This window comes from Salmo salar, chromosome 15 (assembly GCF_965601325.2).
Source record: "Salmo salar chromosome 15, fSalSal1, whole genome shotgun sequence".
In the NCBI taxonomy this organism is placed as follows: domain Eukaryota; kingdom Metazoa; phylum Chordata; class Actinopteri; order Salmoniformes; family Salmonidae; genus Salmo; species Salmo salar.
Genome location: NC_138305.1, coordinates 28,980,568 through 29,005,000, shown reverse-complemented (window position 1 = coordinate 29,005,000; position 24,433 = coordinate 28,980,568). Strand labels below are relative to the sequence as shown.

The window sequence follows — 24,433 nt, the reverse complement described above, 5'->3', positions numbered from 1 at the left end:
CACCATTCTCCTCCAATCCCTCCTGTTTCTTCCCAGCTCAAGCCCCAGACCCAGCCTTAGTCCCCCTACTCCCCACCTGGGACAGGCTTACAGTACCTCCCACAGCCCTGCAGAGCAGCAGAACAGCCAGACTCCATGTGACATTTTGAAATCTCAGCAAAATGATTATTACAGAGAGAGAGCCCATATGAACTGACAGAGAGAAAGAGACCATATTAACTGACAGACAGAGAGAGAGACCATATGAACTGACAGAGAGAGAGACCATATGAACTGACAGAGAGAGAGACCATATGAACTGACAGAGAGAGAGAGAGACCATATGAACTGACAGAGAGAGAGAGACCATATGAACTGACAGAGAGAGAGAGAGACCATATGAACTGACAGAGAGAGAGAGACCATATGAACTGACAGAGAGAGAGCGAGACCATATGAACTTACAGAGAGAGAGACCATATGAACTGACAGAGAGAGAGAGAGAGAGAGACCATATGAACTGACAGAGAGAGAGAGAGACCATATGAACTGACAGAGAGAGAGAGAGCCCATATGAACTGACAGAGAGAGAGACCATATGAACTGACAGAGAGAGAGAGAGCCCATATGAACTGACAGAGAGAGAGAGAGAGAGACCATATGAACTGACAGAGAGAGAGACCATATGAACTGACAGAGAGAGAGACCATATGAACTGACAGAGAGAGAGAGACCATGTGAACTGACAGAGAGAGAGAGAGACCATATGAACTGACAGAGAGAGAGAGAGACCATATGAACTGACAGAGAGAGAGCGAGACCATATGAACTGACAGAGAGAGAGAGACCATATGAACTGACAGAGAGAGAGCGAGACCATATGAACTTACAGAGAGAGAGACCATATGAACTGACAGAGAGAGAGAGAGAGACCATATGAACTGACAGACAGAGAGAGACCATATGAACTGACAGAGAGAGAGCGAGACCATATGAACTTACAGAGAGAGAGACCATATGAACTGAGAGAGAGAGAGAGAGAGACCATATGAACTGACAGAGAGAGAGAGAGACCATATGAACTGACAGAGAGAGAGAGACCATATGAACTGACAGAGAGAGAGAGCCCATATGAACTGACAGAGAGAGAGACCATATGAACTGACAGAGAGAGAGAGACCATATGAACTGACAGAGAGAGAGACCATATGAACTGACAGAGAGAGAGACCATATGAACTGACAGAGAGAGAGAGAGACCATATGAACTGACAGAGAGAGAGACCATATGAACTGACAGAGAGAGAGACCATATGAACTGACAGAGAGAGAGACCATATGAACTGACAGAGAGAGAGACCATATGAACTGACAGAGAGAGAGACCATATGAACTGACAGAGAGAGACCATATGAACGGACAGAGAGAGAAACCATATGAACTGACAGACAGAGCGAGAGACCATATGAACTGACAGACAGAGAGAGACCATATGAACTGACAGAGAGAGAGACCATATGAACTGACAGAGAGAGACCATATGAACAGACAGAGAGAGAGAGAAACCATATGAACGGACAGAGAGAGAGAGACCATATGAACTGACAGAGCGAGAGACCATATGAACTGACAGAGAGAGAGAGAGAGCATATGAACTGACAGAGAGAGAGAGAGATAGACCATATGAACTGACAGAGAGAGAGAGACCATATGAACTGACAGAGAGAGAGACCATATGAACTGACAGAGAGAGAGAGAGCATATGAACTGACAGAGAGAGAGACCATATGAACTGACAGAGAGAGAGAGAGACAATATGAACTGACAGAGAGAGAGAGAGAGACCATATGAACTGACAGAGAGAGAGACCATATGAACTGACAGAGAGAGAGAGAGACAATATGAACTGACAGAGAGAGAGAGAGAGACCATATGAACTGACAGAGAGAGAGACCATATGAACTGACAGAGAGAGAGAGAGCATATGAACTGACAGAGAGAGACCATATGAACTGACAGAGAGAGAGACCATATGAACTGACAGAGAGAGAGAGAGACCATATGAACTGACAGAGAGAGAGAGAGACCATATGAACTGACGGAGAGAGAGAGAGAGAGACCATATGAACTGACAGAGAGAGAGACCATATGAACTGACAGAGAGAGAGACCATATGAACTGACAGAGAGAGAGACCATATGAACTGACAGAGAGAGAGAGACCATATGAACTGACAGAGAGAGAGAGACCATATGAACTGACAGAGAGAGAGAGAGAGACCATATGAACTGACGGAGAGAGAGAGAGAGAGACCATATGAACTGACAGAGAGAGAGAGACCATATGAACTGACAGAGCGAGACCATATGAACTGACAGAGAGAGACCATATGAACAGACAGAGAGAGAGACCATATGAACTGACAGACAGAGAGAGCCCATATGAACTGACAGAGAGAGAGACCATATGAACTGACAGAGAGAGAGAGACCATATGAACTGACAGAGAGAGAGACCATATGAACTGACAGACAGAGAGAGAGAGACCATATGAACTGACAGACAGAGAGAGCCCATATGAACTGACAGAGAGAGAGACCATATGAACTGACAGAGAGAGAGACCATATGAACTGACGGAGAGAGAGAGAGAGAGAGAGACCATATGAACTGACAGAGAGAGAGAGAGACCATATGAACTGACGGAGAGAGAGAGAGAGAGACCATATGAACTGACAGAGCGAGAGAGAGAGACCATATGAACTGACAGAGAGAGAGACCATATGAACTGACAGAGAGAGAGCTACCATATGAACTGACAGAGAGAGAGAGACCATATGAACTGACAGAGAGAGAGAGAGAGAGAGACCATATGAACTGACGGAGAGAGAGAGAGAGAGACCATATGAACTGACAGAGAGAGAGAGACCATATGAACTGACAGAGCGAGACCATATGAACTGACAGAGAGAGACCATATGAACAGACAGAGAGAGAGACCATATGAACTGACAGACAGAGAGAGCCCATATGAACTGACAGAGAGAGAGACCATATGAACTGACAGAGAGAGAGAGAGACCATATGAACTGACAGAGAGAGAGACCATATGAACTGACAGACAGAGAGAGAGAGACCATATGAACTGACAGACAGAGAGAGCCCATATGAACTGACAGAGAGAGAGACCATATGAACTGACAGAGAGAGAGAGAGACCATATGAACTGACAGAAAGAAAGACCATGTGAACTGACAGAGAGAGAGAGACCATATGAACTGACAGAGAGAGAGACCATATGAGTGCAAATCAATCCCAGAACAACAGCAAAGGACCTTGTGAAGATGCTGGAGGAAACAGGTACAAAGTATCTATATCCACAGTAAAACGAGTCCTATATCGACATACCCTGAAAGGCCGCTCAGCAAGGTAGAAGCCACTGCCACAAAACCGCCATAAAAAAGCCAGTCTACGATTTGCAACTGCACATGGGGACAAAGATCGTACTTTTTGGAGAAACGTCCTCTGGTCTGATGAAACAAAAATAGAACTGTTCGACCATAATGACCATCGTTATGTTTGGAGGAAAAAGGGGGAGGCTTGCAAGCCGAAGAACATCATCCCAACCGTGAAGCAGCATCATGTTGTGGGGGTGGACAACAATGTTAAGGTATTGGAGTGGCCATCACAAAACCCTGATCTCAATCCTATGGAAAATTTGTGGGCAGAAAAGAAAAAGCGTGTGCGAGCAAGGAGGCCTACAAACCTGACTCAGTTACACCAGCTCTGTCAGGAGGAATGGCCAACATTCACTCAACTTATTGTGGGAAGCTTGTGGAAGGCTACCCGAAACGTTTGACCCAAGTTAAACAATTTAAAGGCAATGCTACCAAATACTAATTGAGTGAATGTAAACTTCTGACCCACTAGGAATGTGATGAAAGAAATAAAAGCTGGAATAAATCATTCTCTCTACTATTATTCTGACATTTCACATTCTTATAATTAAGTGGTGATCCTAACTGACCTAAGACAGGGAATTTTTATTTGGATTAAATGTCAGGAATTGTGAAAAACTGAGTTTAAATGTATTTGGCTAAGGTGTTTGTAAACTTCCAACGTCAACTGTCTGTCTGTCTGTCTGTCTGTCTGTCTGTCTGTCTGTCTGTCTGTCTGTCTGTCTGTCTGTCTGTCTGTCTGTCTGTCTGTCTGTCTGTCTGTCTGTCTGTCTGTCTGTCTGTCTGTCTGTCTGTCTGTCTGTCTGTCTGTCTGTCTGTCTGTCTGTCTGTCTGTCTGTCTCTCTCTCTCTCTCTCTCTCTCTCTCTCTCTCTCTCTCTCACTATTCCCTTAATCTTGTTTTCTCTCAACCACAAACACATATGATAGTCATCCATCAACCTCATCCAGCGACACATGATAGACAGCAGACACAGTGGGACCCCCCCCCCCCACACACACGCACACACATAAACACTACAGTTATGAGTCGATGAGTCAGGCCCACAGAGATGCCTCAGGAAGCTTAGCTAATGCACTTTTGGAGCTCAGTGTTTTGTTGTTGAGCGACTACAGAGACTGAGTCAAGAAGCATAGCTCTTACTGTCAGAGAGGTCTTTCCAGTTCTTTTTCACAGCTTGTCCCCGTGCCCTGAGAGATGCCTTGGAGGCTTGGAGCACAGCAGAGCAGCTCTCATAGTTTGCTACACGAGAGGCTGGTTGTTATTGTCTGTCTCTGGTTATGCTGCTGGAGATACATGATACACGAGAGGCTGGTTGTTATTGTCTGTTTCTGTTTATGATACCTGTATTGTTCCATTCACTCAGTTGACCTGCATCTCATGAGACATACTGGTCAGGGAGGCAGATATACATACCTTAGACAGGTGTGTGTGTGTGTGGGTGTGTGTGTGTGTGTGTGTGTGTGTGTGTGTGTGTGTGTGTGTGTGTGTGTGTGTGTGTGTGTGTGTGTGTGTGTGTGTGTGTGTGTGTGTGTGTGTGTGTGTGTGTGTGTGTGTGTGTGTGTGTGTGTGTATGTGTGTGTGTGTGTGTGTGTGTTTGTGTGTGTGCGTGCGCATGTGTGTGTGCGTGTTTGTCCTTGTATCCCACACACCGATTTGGCAGCCCGTCCCCTTAAAGCCTCCCTCTGTCTGTCAGGGCTTTCAGCAGGCCTAGTTCAGATTGGCTGCAGATGCACACACACACACACACACACACACACACACACACACACACACACACACACACACACACACACACACACACACACACACACACACCACACACACACACACACACACACACCGACAGAGCTCACACATATGTAAGTGGTTATAGTTGGCTTGGGCCTGGTTTGAGTTAGTTTGAGAGCCTTACCCTGTTCCTGCTACTGCCACCCTCACAGTGGCTATATGGTGCTCTGCTCTGCTCTGCTCTGCTCTGCTCTGCTCTGCTCTGCTCTGCTCTGTTCTTCTCTGTCTTCTCTGCTCTGCTCTGCTCTGCTCTGCTCTGCTCTGTTCTGCTCTGCTCTGTTCTGTTCTGCTCTGTTCTGCTCTGCTCTGTTCTGCTCTGTTCTGTTCTGCTCTGCTCTGCTCTGTTCTGCTCTGTTCTGCTCTGCTCTGTTCTGCTCTGCTCTGTTCTGCTCTGTTCTGTTCTGCTCTGTTCTGTTCTGCTCTGTTCTGCTCTGCTCTGTTCTGTTCTGTTCTGCTCTGATCTGCTCTGCTCTGTTCTGCTCTGCTCTGTTCTGCTCTGTTCTGTTCTGCTCTGCTCTGTTCTGTTCTGCTCTGTTCTGTTCTGCTCTGCTCTGTTCTGCTCTGTTCTGCTCTGTTCTTCTCTGTTCTGTTCTGCTCTGTTCTGTTCTGCTCTGATCTGCTCTGCTCTGTTCTGTTCTGCTCTGTTCTGTTCTGCTCTGTTCTTCTCTGTTCTGTTCTGTTCTGTTCTTCTCTGTTCTGTTCTGCTCTGTTCTGTTCTGCTCTATTCTGTTCTGATTTGTGTTGCTCTGCTCTGTTCTGCTCTGCTCTGTTCTGCTCTGCTCTGTTCTGCTCTGTTCTGTTCTGCTCTGTTCTGTTCTGCTCTATTCTGTTCTGTTTTGTGTTGCTCTGCTCTGTTCTGCTCTATTCTGTTCTGATTTGTGTTGCTCTGCTCTGTTCTGTTCTGCTCTATTCTGTTCTGTTTTGTGTTGCTCTGCTCTGTTCTGCTCTGCTCTGTTCTGCTCTGCTCTGTTCTGCTCTGTTCTGTTCTGCTCTATTCTGTTCTGTTTTGTGTTGCTCTGCTCTGTTCTGCTCTGCTCTGTTCTGCTCTGCTCTGTTCTGCTCTGTTCTGTTCTGCTCTATTCTGTTCTGTTTTGTGTTGCTCTGCTCTGTTCTGCTCTGTCCTGCTCTGTTCTGTTCTACTCTGTTCTGCTCTGCTCTGCTCTGTTCTGCTCTGTTCTGTTCTGCTCTATTTTGTTCTGTTCTGCTCTATTCTGTTCTGCTCTATTCTGTTCTGCTCTGCTCTGTTCTGCTCTGTTTTGTTCCTCTGCTCTGCTCTGCTCTATTCTGCTCTATTCTGTTCTGCTCTGCTCTATTCTGTTCTGTTCTGCTCTATTCTGCTCTGCTCTATTCTGCTCTGCTCTGTTCTGCTTTGCTCTATTCTGTTCTGCTCTATTCTGTTTTGCTCTGCTTTATTCTGTTCTGGTCTGTTCTGCTCTGCTCTGTTCTGCTCTGCTCTGCTCTGTTATGTCCTGTTCTGTTCTGCTCTGTTTTCTTCTGTTCTGCTCTTTTCTGCTCTGTCTGTTCTGTTCTGCTCTGCTCTGTTCTGTTCTTCTCTGCTCTGTTCTGCTCTGCTCTGCTCTGTTCTGCTCGGTTGTGTTCTGCTCTATCTCTGTTCTGTTCTACTCTGTTCTGTCTCTGCTCTGTTCTGCTCTGCTCTATTCTGTTCGGTTCTGCTCTGTTCTATCTCTGTTCTGTTCTGCTCTGTTCTGTTCTGCTCTGTTCTATTCTGTTCTGTTCTGTGTCTGCTCTGCTCTGTTCTAGTTCTGTTCTGTTCTGCTCTGTTCTGTTCTGCTATATTCTGTTCTGTTTTGTGTTGCTCTGCTCTGTTCAGTTCTGTTCTGTTCTGCTCTGTTCTGTTCAGTTCTGTTCTATTCTGTTCTGTTCTGCTCAACATAGCCTTCTATTGCCTGATTAGCCCCCATTATGACAGACAACAAACCATTGGAGCAGAGCTGAGAGGGGCATGCAGAGAAGGCAGAGACAGCAGAGACAGGAGGGGAAGGATGGGAAGGAAAGGGAGAAGGGGGCGAGGGGAGAAGGTGAGGGGTGAAGAGAGAGGGGAGCGGGGTGAGGAGACAGGGAGGAGAGCAGAGGGGTGAGTTTGAAGGGGACCTCCGGGAGCCTCTAGATCCCAGCCAGGCTAATGAGAACCTGTTTACAACATCAGAGGGGTCAGATCAAACACCAGAGGGGTCAGCTACAACACCAGAGGGGTTAGATACAAGACCAGAGGGGTTAGATACAAGACCAGAGGGGTTAGATACAAGACCAGAGGGGGTTAGATACAAGACCAGAGGGGTAGTACAAACAGAGGGGTTAGATACAAGACCAGAGGGGTTAGATACAAGACCAGAGGGGTTAGATACAAGACCAGAGGGGTTAGATACAAGACCAGAGGGGTTAGATACAAGACCAGAGGGGTTAGATACAAGACCAGAGGGGTTAGATACAAGACCAGAGGGGTTAGATACAAGACCAGAGGGGTTAGATACAAGACCAGAGGGGTCAGCTACAACACCAGAGGGGTAGTACAAGACCAGAGGGGTTAGATAGCTTACAGACCAGAGGGGTTAGATACAAGACCAGAGGGGTTAGGTACAAGACCAGAGGGGTTTAGATACAAGACCAGAGGGGTTAGATACAAGACCAGAGGGGTTAGGTACAAGACCAGAGGGGTTAGATACAAGACCATAGGGGTTAGATACAAGACCAGAGGGGTTAGATACAAGACCATAGGGGTTAGATACACCACCAGAGGGGTTAGATACACCACCAGAGGGGTCAGCTCCTTCCCAGGATGGGAGGCCCTATTTGTGTGTGGGTTTGTCAGGAGTGTGTGTGTGTGTGTGTGTGTGTGTGTGTGTGTGTGTGTGTGTGTGTGTGTGTGTGTGTGTGTGTGTGTGTGTGTGTGTGTGTGTGTGTGTGTGTGTGTGTGTGTGTGTGTGTTTGTAACTAGCTCTCACAGACTCATGTCAGAATTTGACGTTCATCCATGTTTCTCAAATGTCACATTTTTAAGTTGTTGCAAACGTCAAATTTCAAAGTGTTTAAGGTTAAGTTTAGGCATTAACTCTGAATGGTTAAGGTAAGGGTTAAGGGTTGGAATAGGGATAGCGAGTGTTACCGTGTGTTACCGTGACTGCTGCGTCAAACCTCACCAAGCCTCACTTTCTTCAACCCCCAGATGTAACCATTCAATACCATGGAACACTTCTCTCTCCCTCTCCCTCTCCCTCTCTTTCTCTCTCTCTCTCCCTCTCCCTCTCCCTCTCTTTCTCTCTCTCTCTCTCTCTCTCCCTCCCTCTCTCTCTCTCTCTCCCTCTCCCTCTCTTTCTCTCTCCCTCTCCCTCTCTTTCTCTCTCCCTCTCCCTCTCCCTCTCTTTCTCTCTCTCCTCCCTCCCTCCCTCCCTCCCTCCCTCCCTCCCTCCCTCCCCCCTCTCTCTTTCTCTCCCCTCCCTCTCTCTCTCTCCCTCTCCCTCCCCTCTCCTCCTCCTCTCTCTCTCTCTCCCCTCCCTCCCTCTCTCTCCCTCCTCCCCCTCTCTCCCCTCTCTCCCCCCTCTCTCTCCCCCCCCCCCCCCCCCCCCCCCCCCCCCCCCCCTCTCTCTTGCTCCCTGGCATTGTGTTTGTGCTTTTAAGACAAGTAATTGCTATAAAAGCCAATCTGGAAAGAATAAAAGCGCTGTTAGGTTTAAGATCTAAGGTCCCTACAGAATACCTAATTGGCTGGTGGGGGTTTAGTAAAAACTAACCCAGGAGGGAGGGAAACTATTGTATGATTGGCCCACCTATACGCATATACCTACCATTAATGATGTCCTGTCTGATTACTGGCTCCTCCCACTGAATTTGGAGTAGAATAATGTTAAGGGGGCAGGAAGGGGGAGGAGGGGGGGCAGGAGGGGAGAGGAAAGGTGAGGAGGGGAGAGGAAAGGTGAGGAGGGGTGAGGAGGGGGTGAGGAGGGGATGAGGAGGGGGCAGGAGGGATGAGGAGGGGGCAGGAGGGGTGAGGAGGGGGTAGGAGGGGCAGGAGGGGGGCAGGAGGGGGCAGGAGGGGTGAGGAGGGGCAGGAGGGGATGAGGAGGGGTGAGGAAGGGGAAGTTAATTGGGCCATTTGATCTCATCATTGTCTCCATGGAGATGACAGTGTAAGCATGGTAACTAGTAGTTGAACTTTGTGGTCAGTGGAAGATGTTGTGTATGAGAGGACAGAAGGTTGTGTGTGTGTGTGTATATGAGAGGACAAAAGGTTGTATGTGTGTGTGTGTGTGTGTGTGTGTGTGTGTGTGTGTGTGTGTGTGTGTGTGTGTGTGTGTGTGTGTGTGTGTGTGTGTGTGTGTGTGTGTGTGTGTGTGTGTGTGTGTGTGTGTGTGTATGTGTGTGTGTGTGTGTGTGTATGAGAGGACAGAAGTGTGTGTGTGTGTGTGTGTGTGTATGTGTTTGTGTATGAGAGGACAGAAGTGTGTGTGTGTGTGTGTGTGTGTGTGTATGAGAGGACAGAAGTGTGTGTGTGTGTGTGTGTGTGTATGTGTTTGTGTATGAGAGGACAGAAGTGTGTGTGTGTGTGTGTGTGTGTGTGTGCGTGCGTGCGTGCGTGTGTGTGTGTGTGTGTGTATGAGAGGACAGAAGTGTGTGTATGTGTGTGTGTATGAGAGGACAGAAGTGTGTGTGTGTGTGTGTGTGTGTGTGTGTGTGTGTGTGTGTGTGTGTGTGTGTGTGTGTGTGTGTGTGTGTGCGTGCGTGCGTGCGTGCGTGTGTGTGTGTGTATGAGAGGACAGAAGTGTGTGTATGTGTGTGTGTATGAGAGGACAGAAGTGTGTGTGTGTGTGTGTGTGTGTGTGTGTGTGTGTGTGTGTGTGTGTGTGTGTGTGTGTGTGTGTGTGTGTGTGTGTGTGTGTGTGTGTGTATGAGAGGACAGAAGTGTGTGTATGTGTGTATCAGTGGATAGACGATGGTAATTACTGCAAATTGAATCATAGCATGGCCCGCGAGGATTTAATGAGAGCCTTTATTGGCTGGAGAGATAGCTACATCGCTCCCCTTGCTCCCTGGTGTGTGTGTGTGTGTGTGTGTGTGTGTGTGTGTGTGTGTGTGTGTGTGTGTGTGTGTGTGTGTGTGTGTGTGTGTGTGTGTGTGTGTGTGTGTGTGTGTGTGTGTGTGTGTGTGTGTGTGTGTGTGTGTGTGTGACTCCGTCTGGCTCTACTACATGTAGATGCTGTATTTCCTGATGGGGGATTTCACAGCATCACACAGAGACAGCTGATTGGTAAGTCCTGATTGACTCATTTGCATATCCTTTATCTCTCACTCTCTCATCCCCCTCTCTCTCTCTCCTCCTCTCCCTCCATCTCTCTCTCTCCTCCTTTCCCTCTTTCTCTTCCTCCTTCTCTCACTCCTCCTCTCCCTCTTACTCCTTCTCTCTCTCCTCCGTTCCCTCTCTCCTTCTCTCCCTCCTCCTGTTACTCTCCCTTCTCATGCTTGTAAGGGAAGATGATGAAATTAGGGTTTTTCAGTCATTAGGCATCAGCAGAGAGCCATCAGCAGAGAGCCATCAGCAGAGAGCCATCAGCAGAGAGCCATTATCTGCCAGTCCATTAACTGCCACGCAGCTCTAACAGCATATGGCACTCTCCCTTGAAGATGTGTGAAGATGCAAATTCACACAGGGAGGGGGTCTGTGGGGGTTTGATTAGCTAGCCACACACTCATAGACATACACACACACACACACACACACACACACACACACACACACACACACACACACACACACACACACACACACACACACACACACACACACACACACACACACACACACACACACACACACATGGCTGAAAAATTCATGACCTAATGTTGAAATATATGTAATTGCAAGACTAAGAGCGTGATAAGGCTTGGATTCCATAGTGCTCTTCCCCCATGATGTTCAACTGCACTGTTATATCAGGAAAAAGCTCTAAAACCATCATGGTCCCTAAAGACTCTCTACTTACACTCCCCTCCTCCTCATCTCTGGTTCCCTCTCTCCCTCTCTTCTCTCCGTCCAAGTTGTAAGTTGTCCAGCGCTCAGCTGCCAAACAGGTCTGTGAAGACCAGCCAAACTAAACACAGGTAGACAGCCAGGCGTACCACACACGCACACGCTCCACACAGACACACGCACACAGACTCCAGTAACTGTGGCGACGTGTGCCGTCTTGGCTCAGTGATTGGTTAGACAGAGCCCCGGGGAGGCAGGTCAGCGAGTTAATGAGAGGCTCATTTACTGAAATGGTCTGTTCTTCTTTCAATCAGTGCTGTGTGTGTGGAGCCATTTTAAAGAGCCTTTATTTGATCACTAAAGACGTTGATCCTGGGCCGGGAACACCACAGAATCAGAGTAGGACCCATAACATGAAAAAGTGGATGCATATGCCTAGTGAGCACCACAAACTCTATTTCTCTCTCTAGTTCTCTCTCTCTCTCTCTATTTCTCTCTCTCTCTATTGCTCTCTCTCTCTCTCTCTATTTCTCTCTCTATTTCTCTCTCTCGCTCTCTCTCTCGCTCTCTCTCTCGCGCTCTCTATTGCTCTCTCTATTGCTCTCTCTATTGCTCTCTCTATTTCTCTCTCTCTCTCTATTGCTCTCTCTCTATTTCTCTCTCTCTATTTCTCTCTCTATTTCTCTCTCTCTCTCTATTTCTCTCTCTCTCTCTCTATTTCTCTCTCTCTATTTCTCTCTCTCTCTCTCTAATTCTCTCTCTCTCTATTTCTCTCTCTCTCTTTCTCTCTCTCTCTCTATTTCTCTCTCTCTATTGCTCTCTCTCTCTCTATTGCTCTCTCTCTCTCTATTTCTCTCTCTCTCTCTATTTCTCTCTAACTCTCTCTCTTTCTAACTCTCTCTCTCTCTAACTCTCTCTCTATTTCTCTCTAACTCTCTCTATTTCTCTCTAACTCTCTCTCTATTTCTCTCTAACTCTCTCTCTCTCTAACTCTCTCTCTATTTCTCTCTAACTCTCTCTATTTCTCTCTAACTCTCTCTCTATTTCTCTCTAACTCTCTCTCTCTCTAACTCTCTCTCTATTTCTCTCTAACTCTCTCTCTAACTCTCTCTCTCTCTCTCTCTCTCTCTCTCTCTCTCTCTCTCTCTCTCTCTCTCTCTCTATATATATATATATATATATATATATATATATATAAATAAACATAAATATAGGTTGTATTTACAATGGTGTTTGTTCTTCACCGCTTGCCCTTTCCTTTTGGCAACAGGTCACAAATGTTGCTGCTGTGACTGCACACTGTGTTATTTCACCCAGTAGATATGGGAGTTTATCAACATTTTGTGGGTCTGTGTAATCTGAGGGAAATACAGTTGAAGTTGGAAGTTTACATACACTTAGGTTGGAGTCATTAAAACTCGTTTTTGAACCACTCCACAAATTTCTTGTTAACAAACAATAGTTTTGGCAAGTCGGTTAGGACATCTACTTTGTGCATGACACAAGTCATTTTTCCAACAATTGTTTACAGATAGATTATTTCACTTATAATTCACTGTATCACAATTCCAGTGGGTCAGAAGTTTACATACACTAAGTTGACTGTGCCTTTAAACCTCCCTTTGCCAAGATAACAGGTCTGAGTCTTCTCCTATAATGCATAATGAGTTTGGAGAACACTTGACAAGGGATCTGAGACCATTCCTCCATACAGAATCTCTCCAGATCCTTCAGATTCCCAGGTCCAAGCTTGTGGACTCTCCTCTTCAGCTTATCCCACAGGTTTTCTATGGGGTCTGGTTCAGGGGACTGGGAAGACCATGGCAAAACCTTGATTCTGTGGTCAGTGAACCATTTTTGTGTTGATTTTGAGGTGTGTTTTGGATCATTGTCCTGCTGGAAGATCCAACCACGGCCCAGTTTAAGCTTCCTAGCAGAGGCAGTCAGGTTTTGATGTAATATCTTCTGGTACTTGATGGAGTCCATGACACCATGTATCCTAACAAGTTGTCCAGGACCTTTGGAAGAAAAACAGCCCCACAACATCAAAGATCCACCCCCATGGATGAGGTACTTTTCTGCATGACTATCTCTCTGTCTACGCCAAACCCACCTCTGGTGTTTGCTTCCAAAAAGCAAAATTTTCGTCTCATCTGACCATAGAACCCGGTCACATTGAAAGTTCCAGTAACGTTTGGCAAACTGTCTCCGCTTGAGTTTGTTGTTTGATGACAGGAAAGGCTTTTTTTATGGCAACCTTCCTGAACAACTTGTGGTTATGTAGGTGGCGTCTGATCATAGTTTTGGAGACTTTCTGACCCCAAAACCCAACTAACGTCTGCAATTCTCCAGCTGTGATCCTTGGAGATTTCTTGTCCACTCAAACCATCCTCCTCACTGTGCTCGGGGTCAATATAGGACACACGTCCTCTTCCAGGCTGATTGTTAACATCTCCAGTTGTTTTAAACTTCTTCATTATTGCCCTGATCGTGGAAATGGGCATTTTCAACCGTTGAGCTATTTTCTTAAAGACATTTCCTGATTTGTGCAGCTCAACAACCTCTGTCACACATCATTACTGTATTCTCAGGTCTTTCCAATAGTGATGGATGACTAAGGGAACTTGGCCTGTGCGTCACCTCATATTTATACCCCAGTGAAACAGGAAGTCATGGCTTACCACTTAAGTGTTCCTAATCACTCAGGTGAACTTAAAAACATCAAATATGAATGGGAATATACTTCAGCTAGATTTTACTCATAAGAATTTCTAGGGGTGACAATAATTGTGGCACACATGTTTTGGAGAAAAATATTTATTTCCCATTTATTTAAAAAACATCATTTTACTTCAATTTAAGGTTTGATTTTGGTGAATATTTTGAATGAAATACCAAGAGGATAAACAGCAAAGACCTTTTTTTCACAGCCATTTTGCTCATATTTACCAACGGTGCCAATATTAGTGGAAGGCACTGTAGGTTTCCACACTACCTTCCTTCCATCTATAGCATTTCTTAATATTATTCCGTTCCTTTGGCTTTGATGCCTCATGATTGAGTATTGCTCTGTTCAAGTAGGCGCTCTGAGAGACTCTGGGTTGAGGTCAGTGATAAAGTAGTCTACAGTACTACTGCCAAGAGATGAGCCATAGGTGTACCTACCATAGGCGTCCCCTCGAAGCCCACAGTACCATTGACTATGTACTATACATACCCAGCATGCGACAGAGCTGCAGTAGTTGTGACCTGTTTTTGTTGGTTATGTTGTCATAGTTGTGTCTAAGGGGGGCATATGGGGGAGGGAATACTGTCACCCTCACGGGGGCGTCTCTCTCAATTCAATTTGCTTTATTGGCATGACATAACAATGTACATATTGCCAAAGCTTATTTTGGACATTTACAATATGAAAAAAAAAAGAGAGAATCAAAATTGTCAACGGGACAACAGTAACAACAATAACCAAGGGTCAAAATAACCATACATTCAACAATAACAATAAGCATACAGTGGAGAACATGTGCAGATCTATCTCTCTCTCTCTCTTCCTTTCTCAGCTCCCTCTTTCTTTCCCTCTCCCTCTCTCTCTTGTCATATATCGTTCGTTCCTCCACACCACACACACACACACACACACACACACACACACACATACACATACACACACACACACACACACACACACACACACACATACACACACACACACACACACACACACACACACACACACACACACACACACACACACACACACACACACACACACACACACACACACACACACATTAATATTATCCTGCCCCTAGGTAGCCCCGGGTTTGTTTGCATATAGTTTGTATTACTCATATATGCATATGTGTTTGTCTGAGGAGATCACACTAACCATTCTCTCACTCAGGTTATCATATGATATTCTCTCACTCAGGTTATCATATGATATTCTCTCACTCAGGTTATCATCTGACATTCTCTCACTCAGGTTATCATCTGACATTCTCTCACTCAGGTTATCATCTCACATTCTCTCACTCAGGTTATCATCTGACATTCTCTCACTCAGGTTATCATCTGACATTCTCTCACTCTGGTTATCATCTGACATTCTCTCACTCAGGTTATCATCTGACATTCTCTCACTCAGGTTATCATCTGACATTCTCTCACTCAGGTTATCATCTCACATTCTCTCACTCAGGTTATCATCTGATATTCTCTCATGTAGAGCTCAGTGATAAAGTCGACTGTCCTGGGAGAATAGAATACCTCTCTCACGTCATGTTGTTATGTTGGTGTACAGCAGGGTCGTGTGAAAAGGTCATTGAGATCCTAGTTTTATATGCTGTCATTCCAGACATGCCAAAAGATAATATATGTATGTTGATTATGCCTATGTTATTATGTAGGCGATTCAAAACTCTATTGCAGTATGAGTCAGTCATGCATTCCTTTCTACAGTTTTCTCATGTTAGTCATTTAGCAGGCACCTCTTATTAAAATAGGAACCAACCACTTACAATCTCTCCCTTTTTCTTGCTCCCCCCCCTCTTTCTCAGGTAAAGATGAGCCGTCCAGCTACATCTGCACTTCCTGTAAACAGACCTTTACCAGCGCCTGGTTCCTGCTCCAGCATGCCCAACACACCCACGGCATCCGCATCTACCTGGACACACACCCCTCCAACTACACCCTCACCCCTCGCATGGGTGGGGGAGACTCCCTCCCTCGTTCTCCCTTACCAACCTTCCTGGGGGACACCTCTAACCCCTTTCACCTCCTCCGGATGGCGGCGCCACTACTCAGGGAGCACCACCCACACCATCCCCAACATCCTCACCACCCCCGTCCCCCTCCGGGCTATCTGGACACACGGCTCCCAGCCACCCCACCCTTCGTCAGACCCCCGCCCCCCAGACATCTCCTGGAGCGCCTGGGTCCAGAGGAGATGGGGTCCCTGCTCTTCCAGCACCCCAGTGCCTTCGAGAGGGTGATGCGTCTGACCCCAATGGAACCTCCTTCCATGGACTTCTCCAGAAGGCTCAGAGAGCTGGCGGTTGGCAACAATACTAACAACGGAGGCCCTACACCTCCTCTCTCGCCCACCCGGGTGCCCCCCATGCACCGCCTGCTGAGTCCAACTCTCTTCCAGTCGGGCTCCAAGCCTCCACCGTTCCTCACCTACCCCCCACAGCCCTCCACGCCTCAGGGAAACGCCACCACTCCTCCCCGGGGACAGAACCAGGCCCAGGTATGTGCAGTGTGTCCTGGGATATATGCTGATGTATGTCTTGTAATGTCTTATATGATTTACAGAATTGCTTGTAATGTTGCCAAGATATTTCCCCTATGGGACAATAAATAATGAATTTGTTCATTCATTCATTCAGGTGCAGGCCCAAGCCAAGTCCAAGTCCTGTGAGTTCTGTGGGAAGACCTTCAAGTTCCAGAGCAACCTGATAGTCCACAGACGGAGTCACACAGGAGAGAGGCCCTACAAGTGTCATCTGTGTGACCATGCCTGTTCTCAAGCCTCCAAGCTGAAGAGACACATGAAGACACACATACACAAGTCAGGCTCCATGGGTAGCTCCCCTGAACAGGGGAACAGAGGAGAGGGAGGAGAGGGGGAGGAGAAGAGCAGAGAGGGGGAGGGAAGAATGGGGATGGACAACGAGGAGGAGGAAGAGGATGAGGAAGAGGAAGAAGAGGAGGAGGAAATTGAGGATGAGGAAGAGATGAGGAATGGCCTAAGTAGGCCTGAGTCTAACCTGAGCATGGATTCAGAGTTCCACAAGAACAGGAAGAACGGGTCGAGGCCTTCCCCAGATGTGAAGCCTCATGGTGGGGATAGAGTGACGGAGAGCGGAGGGGTGGGTATCATGCACCCATACAACCACCTGGACAATCACCTGAGACTGGCCCCTTCCAAGAAGACCATGAGTCTGGACAGGGAGAGGCAGCCTAATAGAGAGTTGAGAGAGGGGGGAGATGCAGGGAGGGGGGAGATGGAGATTGAGAGGGACAGAGAGCGAGCGTTGGACAGGGCGATGGACAGAGCGATGGACAGAGAGAGAGAGATTGAACGAGAGGAGAGGCCCTTGATGAACGGAAGGATTAGTGGGTCAGAAGACTCTTTCACTGGACTGTTCCACCGCCGGCCCACCCCCATCACCAGCCCCAACCCCTCCAACAAGAGAATCAAGGTAAGAACCCCCTTTTAGCTACTCCTTTAAGTGACTTTTATTCTTCTTGTTGTGTTTTTATGTTTTCTTATGTTTGTCGTTTACACAACTGTTTCCTACACTATAAAACAGACTTTTAGACTGCTGAAACAAGTACATCATGTTTCTCTTATCTAGTTGGATTGTTTTACTGGGTTTAGAGTTGTTAAATTCAGTGTAAATAAACTTTAATTTCATTCTATTTGATGTGAAGGTTGAGAAGGAGTTGGAGCTTCCCGCGGCTCCGACCCTCATCTCCCCAGAGAACATGTATTCCCAGCTCCTGGCCGGCTACGCCGCCTCACGCCACTTCATCAGAGAACCCTTCCTCCACGGCTTCAGTGACGCCCACCAGTCCCCCTTCGCCACCTCCTCAGAGCACTCCTCCTCCGAGACAGGTTCCCTCCGCTTCTCCACCTCTCCTGGGGAATTCCTGGAGGGAGTGGGCGCATCGGGCCGCAGCGGAAGCTCCACCCCTCACCTCCTGCGGGGTCCCGGGCCGGGTCGACCCCCTAGTAAGGAGAGCCGACGGAGCGACACCTGTGAGTACTGTGGGAAGATATTCAAGAACTGCAGCAACCTGACGGTGCACCGGCGCAGCCACACGGGAGAGAGGCCCTACAAGTGTGACCTGTGCAGCTACGCCTGCGCCCAGAGCTCCAAGCTAACTCGCCACATGAAGACCCACGGGCAGTTTGGGAAAGAGGTGTACCGCTGTGATATCTGCCACATGCCCTTCAGCGTCTACAGCACCCTGGAGAAACACATGAAGAAGTGGCATGGGGAACACTTGATGGCCAGCGACGTCAAACTGGAGGAGGCTGAGAGAGGCTAAAGCTAATGCTAGGCTAAAGCTAAAGCTAATGCTAGGCTAACACCTCAGACTCATTCTGAATGAACACTTACAGGACTTCAACACGGGGCTTGGCTGGATAATCTTTCTCTTCTTGAATATTTTTTGGGACAATTTAATGTACGTAATTCTGTTTTTCTTTGTTCTTTTTGTCACAGAAACTGCCACCTGAGAAATATAAACAAAGAGAAACATGGGATGGGGGATTTTTCTAGAAACCTTTAGTTTCCTGCCAACTATTGATCTATCTGAGGATTTGATCATTTAGGAATCCATTGAGCCTTTCTACTGTGCAATAATGTCTGTATTTATTGGAGTTTTGTAAAGATATTGGGCATGTGCAGGTACATCTTTGTGGGGTTTTATAGGGAATTAGGTAGCTAGCTAGTAAGTAAAAAAAATATGATGAAGATTTTTTTTCTAAAAAACACATAACTTGAAACAGGTCACACTTGATTAGAAATACGAATTTAATTTTGATTTGTTAATTAAAAAAACAATCCTTTAAGGAAACTATAAGTAAATAAGTAAACTTCTTAAATTATGATAGCAATTATTTATTTTTTATCTGTAATATTAATATCCTATTAGGTCAACAGCAGACTACAATCCATCTCCTCATCTTTGACATAAAGCACTGAATGTCAATATGACAATAGAATATACATTTTGGGATTTCAAAAATCCCAAACGTTGATGTTTTAAAAATCTGAAGAGATTACAGGCAATTTTATACAAACTATTATTTTTTAATATCAGCATGTGTTGTAGAATTGTCTAAAGGAAATTATTATTATGATTCAATCCAGTCCCCACATTCCCAATATTAGCCAGGGACATAAATAGCGGTTGCAGACATTGACATAAACACCTTAGATGCAGGATTAAATCACCATGGGAATATTTAAAATATATCAGTTCAAACTTGCTGTAGTAAATGTGGATGTTTTGGGAAGAGTAAACCGTTTTATTTCATCAAACATTATGTAAATATTAGATTTGCTTTGATCCATCATTATTAAACAGAAACTAAATGTATACTAGCCCCATATTTTACATTCAGAATGTCCACTCTAACTAAAACAATCAAAGATCAGTGGCTCGAGTTATTTAAGTTCTGAATAATATATATTGTTATTGCAACCATTCACTAGATAATTGCAATACAGGTCCTCTCAATAGTACTTCCTTCCTATGATCATACTGTTTACATTTGAACAACATAGCGGCGATGTCACTTACAACCTCTTGACACTTGATAAAGCTTCATCAAAACCAATTTGTTAAGTTAAACTTTTAAACATTCTACATTGTACTGTACATTCCACTTCTAGAATCATTTCATTGTTCCTTCTGGGGAATTCTTGAACAGTAGTGTTCTCGTCGTCCAGGGTGAGTTCTGATCCCCTCAGGATTCAGCAAAACGGTCTCAGAATGGAATTCATATCAATGCCTGTGTTTCTCCACTGTGTGCTCTAAGCCTCAATCTGCCTGCCTGCTTTCACAGTTCACTAACTCAGCATTCATGTATTAGTAGAACAGCTTTGAAAAGGAAAAGGTGGGGGTTGTTCATTTTGCTTCACAAAGCGATATGGGGGTTTAACGCCCAATAACAGATTTGTGAAGACACTGTACGTGGCGTTCGTGGCTTTTAGGGATTTACAATTTGTGATTTTCAACTGCGAGGAATGAGTATGGCTCATCCTTGGATGAATCTAAAAAAGCCTATTTGAGTTACATTGAGTTATGGTAATAATGTTCAGCACAGCTGTTAGACTGATGGCCACATGACCTTGAGATCTGATTGGATCATTCTTGAGGTAGAAAATGAAAGATTGAAATAGAGAAAATGGAGAGAGGATAGAGGGAGCGAGGGAGAGAGACATAGAAGGAAAGAAAGAGAGAGAGAGACCCAAGCAAGGATCAAAGTCATTCAAATGAAATTGAAAGCATATGAAAAGTGTGTTTTAACCCAAATGCATATCTACTGGTCAAATCTAATACCAAGGACATCAGAGAGAGAGAAAGAGGACCAATATAAGGGAAGATTGAGGCCACATCTTCCCTTAATACAACCATCTTCAATAGAGATAATCACCTCACCTCAAAGATATCACTTCACACAGCCTGTTTTAAATGTGCTGTGTGTGTTTAGGCAAGTGGACATGGGTGTGCTCTCGAATGAGAATCTTCCTATTTATCATCATCTTGTTGACAGAAATCAGATTCTTACACAAAAACACTCATCTCATAATGGTCCTCTATTTCAGAACAGCATGTGGAAATGGAATAGATTAGTTATCATAATGTATGAGACTGACTGAAAAGGTGTTTGATACCATAGAGACATGCATTTGGGGAAATCACATGTTGATATTCAGTAAGAGTACATCTTTAGTGTATTCCAATACGTTTATTTTTTTGATCAGTTCTCACTTCAGAACAAGTTTGATAATAACTATAATAACTGTTATTATCGCAATTGAGACAGCGAGAGAGGAGAAACCTACAATTCCCACTTCTGAACAAGCTTCATATATTCCATCCAAAATATGGATGCTAGAGAGTTATTTTATGGCATTGAGAAACCAGGAAGACAGACCCGCAAAACAGAACTAGTCATTTCAGACAATAACATTCAGTCCCAGAATAATGTTTACAGTGTTGAAGTATGTTAATGATGAAATCCTCTGTGTTTTGAAATAACAAAGTATTCTTTTCTTCAATGTTTTGAATACCATAACGAGCATTGTATGGTTATGATGGTGGAGGGATTTTAAGTAGATTTACATGAGTAGTTACGTATAATTTCTTGCTCACTGTATGACGATACACAGTGTCTTTGTAATATTGATAAATTATGCTGCATTTTTAAAACAAATGGTTCCAACATTCTGTTATTCTATTTTACCTTCCCAATCCAATTGTGATTCGATTCAAATGTTTAAAGTCGTTTTTTTGGTAAATCTATCCTAATATGGATTAAAAAACATTTAAATTAGAAATCATCCCGAATATCAGAGGAATTTTGGGATTGGGATTCCGCAATGGGTTATGGGAGAAATGCTTTTTTTTTTTTTTATCAAATCAGTTTTAGGAGGCGTTCATGGACAATATTGTTATTTTTCTTCTCATGGTTGGTTGAAGTTCTTGTGATGGCACTTAAAATTTAAATTTTAACACATTTTCAACTTTCATGACTTTTACTCTTTGTACAAAAAATCTTTTTCCTTTTCTTTTTTGAGGGATTGTTGTGAAAAATAAGTAGTTTCAAAGCAGCAGCAGTAACGTCGGCTGTTTTGAACATATATGTATTTTTGTAATGTGTTGAAAAGAAAGTCAACAAATCCAATAAATGTTGCAATTGCCCATCTGAAGTATTTTTAACATGACTATCCCCATTACTGCTAAAACCTGAAGTAGTATTAACATTAATATCACCATTACTGCTAAAACCTGAAGTAGTATTAACATGAATATCACCATTACTGCTAAAACCTGAAGTAGTATTAACATGAATATCACCATTACTGCTAAAACCTGAAGTAGTATTAACATGAATATCACCATTACTGCTAACATCTGAAGTAGTATTAACATGAATATCACCATTACTGCTAACATCTGAAGTAGTATTAACATGAATATCACCATTACTGCTAACATTATCATCTCTTACATTACCATCATTGCGTCTTTAGTTGTTTATTTTACAAGACCCACCAGTAGTTATGTTGAATGTCTCATGACTGGTGCTTCAGTATCACCTGCTAACCACAACTTGATGTTACATAGAATCATATGAGTACTGTTTTTACACTTAACAACCGAAACCACCGGTAGGCTTGATTAAACCTGGTTGTCTCTAATGACTGGTGCTTGAAACCTTGCCCTCAGTAGCCCCGTTTATACCTGGTGCCTACATGGGTTCTTTGTCCTGATCTTGTCTACATTCTGATTGTGTCCACATTTCCAGAAATGTGTCTACACACATGGTATTAAAATATGTCTGTTATCCATTAACTGTGTCTGCATTGTGACCACATTTCCTGGTCCCTTCCTTTATGCAAATTATTTTACAGCTATTCTTTCAAAATAATATTTATTTATTTATTGTAACATGCACATTGATGTAATCAGTCAAAGCTGCCAACTGACAATGATTTTTAAAGGGCAGAATAATGATGGTTTAAATGGTGTCTCTGTCCAGATCTGCCTAACCTTGTGAGATATCCAGACACAATGCGTCTGACTACCTCTGGAGGTGGGCAGGATAATCACAATCATATCACAATGAGTTGTTTTAATCATCTACACCTGTCTAAAAATGTGGGCACAATCAGAATGTGGACAAGATCAGGACAAAGGACGCAAGTTAGAACTAGGTATAAACAAGGCTAGTATGCAGGTATAACATCTGCCATCAATGTGACGCTATAAATCACAATATACTGACATTATTCTAATTCTTTATAGTACAGATAGCCACTGGTTAATAAGTGTGATTAACCCTTTCTCTAGTGATGGTTGCTTGAAGCCTTGGCCTCAGTTTGATAGTATAGAACACTGGAACCAGAGACTGCGAGACATCCCACTCTCAACTTTTTTCAGGTTCATAAACAGTCAATGAACTAAGCAGACCAGACCCAGCTGCTAATGTATTGGTGCCTATGGGAGAGCCACCATATTAGCAGACCGGAACTGACCATTTTTTCAATGGTAAACGACCTGAGTGGGACATCTTCATTTATCCACTATCTTTGACTGGAACACTTGAACCTACGTGACCCCTCGTGACCCCTTTGTGCTTCATTTCCTTATTTCCTGAAAGGCCATGCAAGGTCTTATTAGCCAGACAGGTGGGGACTTTCACCAAAGACAACAATGGAGGTGGAGAGGAGGAGAGGACAAATACTTAAGTAACTACTCCACCACCCAATTAACACACTAACACAATAACTGAGCCCTCAACTTGAAGGGGGGGGGGGGGGGGGGGGGAGACTAATAAGGTGACAACACGAAATGCTTGGTAAACCAGAGGGGTGCGTTCAGTAGGGTGCAACGTTCTGAATATAATGTTGTAGATAAATAGTGTGATGTATTTACATTTACATTTAAGTCATTTAGCAGACGCTCTTATCCAGAGCGACTTACAAATTGGTGCATTCACCTTATGATATCCAGTGGAACAACCACTTTACAATAGTGCATCTAAATCTTTTAAGAGGGAGGGGGGGGGGGGGGTTAGAAGGATTACTTTATCCTATCCTAGGTATTCCTTAAAGAGGTGGGGTTTCAGGTGTCTCCGGAAGGTGGTGATTGACTCCGCTGTCCTGGCGTCGTGAGGGAGCTTGTTCCACCATAGGGGTGCCAGAGCAGCGAACAGTTTTGACTGGGCTGAGCGGGAACTGTGCTTCCTCAGAGGTAGGGAGGCGAGCAGGCCAGAGGTGGATGAACGCAGAGCCCTTGTTTGGGTGTAGGGCCTGATCAGAGCCTGAAGGTACGGAGGTGCCGTTCCCCTCACAGCTCCGTAGGCAAGCACCATGGTCATGTAGCGGATGCTAGCTTCAACTGGAAGCCAGTGGAGAGAGCGGAGGAGCGGGGTGACGTGAGAGAACGTGGGAAGGTTGAACACCAGACGGGCTGCGGCGTTCTGGATGAGTTGTAGGGGTTTAATGGCACAGGCAGGGAGCCCAGCCAACAGCGAGTTGCAGTAATCCAGACGGGAGATGACAAGTGCCTGGATTAGGACCTGCGCCGCTTCCTGTGTGAGGCACGGTCGTACTCTGTGAATGTTGTAGAGCATGAACCTATGATTCTGAAGTCTACATGATGGGGTACTATGTGATCATAATGGGGTTGAATCCTAGTTTCCACCTTTTTTCCCAGATTTTTTTTCTCTTAGTCATGAACTGATGTCAATAAGAGATTAACGATACGTTTCACTGGAATTTAGGATTCACTCCAATAGCTACCAGTAAATAATATTAATCCGTCGATTATCTTCAACCTGTGGAAGTGTTAGAAATATATATTGGCTCCAGAGCTCAGTTTACTAACTGATTTAGCAAATGGGGCCCTGCTGTGAGATCTATGAAACAGCTATAGATTACACAATCTATTCAATCTTTATGGCTGTAGTTCAGCGT

General features: G+C 44.9%; 1 protein-coding gene across 2 annotated transcripts in view; it reads left to right on the top strand.

Annotated features, from left to right (window-relative positions):
* Positions 1 to 21,653, top strand: part of LOC106571106 (B-cell lymphoma/leukemia 11B) — a 52,497-nt gene extending 30,844 nt beyond the window's left edge. For both annotated transcript variants that reach the window (XM_014143783.3, XM_014143784.3), the window contains exons 3-5: positions 15,767 to 16,458; positions 16,598 to 17,413; positions 17,646 to 21,653. In XM_014143783.3, the coding sequence (XP_013999258.1) occupies positions 15,767 to 16,458; positions 16,598 to 17,413; positions 17,646 to 18,266 (2,129 nt within the window). In that variant the 3' untranslated portion in view covers positions 18,267 to 21,653. The remainder of the gene's footprint in view (positions 1 to 15,766; positions 16,459 to 16,597; positions 17,414 to 17,645) is intronic.
* The last annotated feature ends 2,780 nt before the right edge of the window (positions 21,654 to 24,433 follow it).